An 852-nucleotide genomic window follows, 5' to 3' on the forward strand; every position below is an offset into this window, starting at 1 on the left:
AAAGTGCTGCGTGTGCTGCTGAAAGGGACTAGGGAGAAGGTGCCTGGTTTCGCTGAGCAGCTGCTGCTGGAGATGTTTGGAGATTACATCAGCGTTGGAAAAGAGGGGCCAAAAAAAAAAAAAAGTCCAACTTCACAGAGACGGAGTTTATGGAGGTTTTTTCCCCCTTCCAAAGGTCTTCTGACAATACTGTCATTGTCAATATAAGAGTTGTTAATTCTTCATGAATAGCACATGGGGCCTCTTGACTAAATAGTGCGTTACATGTCCCAAATCTGTCAGCTGGACTCTTCTCTCACATGCTAGTGAGATCACTTTGATTGGAATGTTAGAGGAATTGCTGGGCTGGCCGTGCAAAACTGAATACTGCATTATATAATTAGATCTCCCAGAGTATTTTTTTCTTATTACCTCATTATTGTAGCTTAAATATGGAATCAGTCCTTTTGATGGTTTTACTGGTTGTAATTATATTGATACGATTCATTTTGTGGTCCTGTCTTAGTGCTTATATAGATTATAAACTGTCCCGAAGGTTTCCTGACAGAAGAAAAGAGGACTAAGAGACTTCAAAAGCCTTGTTCAGATTTGAATTGACAATGGAGAGAGCTGGATAAGGTAAATGGAACTACAGCAGCTTTTACCTTGGGATCTGATGAGAGAGAAATGACCTGTTGAGACTGCAGCTGAGTGAAGATCCTTCAGAAAGCCTCATGCTGACAGAGGGGAAGGAATGACAGCTGATTGAGTCAAATGACTTCCTATCCAACTTGGGCATGAATTTGCTGTTGGGAGCACACTTGTGCACTTCTGCTAATTAAATGATATGGACAGGCTGGAAGGAACGCTCTC

The 852-nt window shown here is 41.7% G+C and overlaps 1 protein-coding gene across 1 annotated transcript; it reads left to right on the forward strand.

Moving 5' to 3' along the window:
- Positions 1-431: 431 nt before the first annotated feature.
- On the forward strand, positions 432-563 carry SMIM38 (small integral membrane protein 38). The gene has a single exon (XM_062494976.1). It carries the CDS (start codon positions 432-434, stop codon positions 561-563), a length of 132 nt encoding a protein of 43 aa, XP_062350960.1.
- The last annotated feature ends 289 nt before the right edge of the window (positions 564-852 follow it).

The sequence above is a fragment of the Cinclus cinclus genome, chromosome 6 (genome assembly GCF_963662255.1).
Source record: "Cinclus cinclus chromosome 6, bCinCin1.1, whole genome shotgun sequence".
Taxonomy (NCBI): Eukaryota; Metazoa; Chordata; class Aves; order Passeriformes; family Cinclidae; genus Cinclus; species Cinclus cinclus.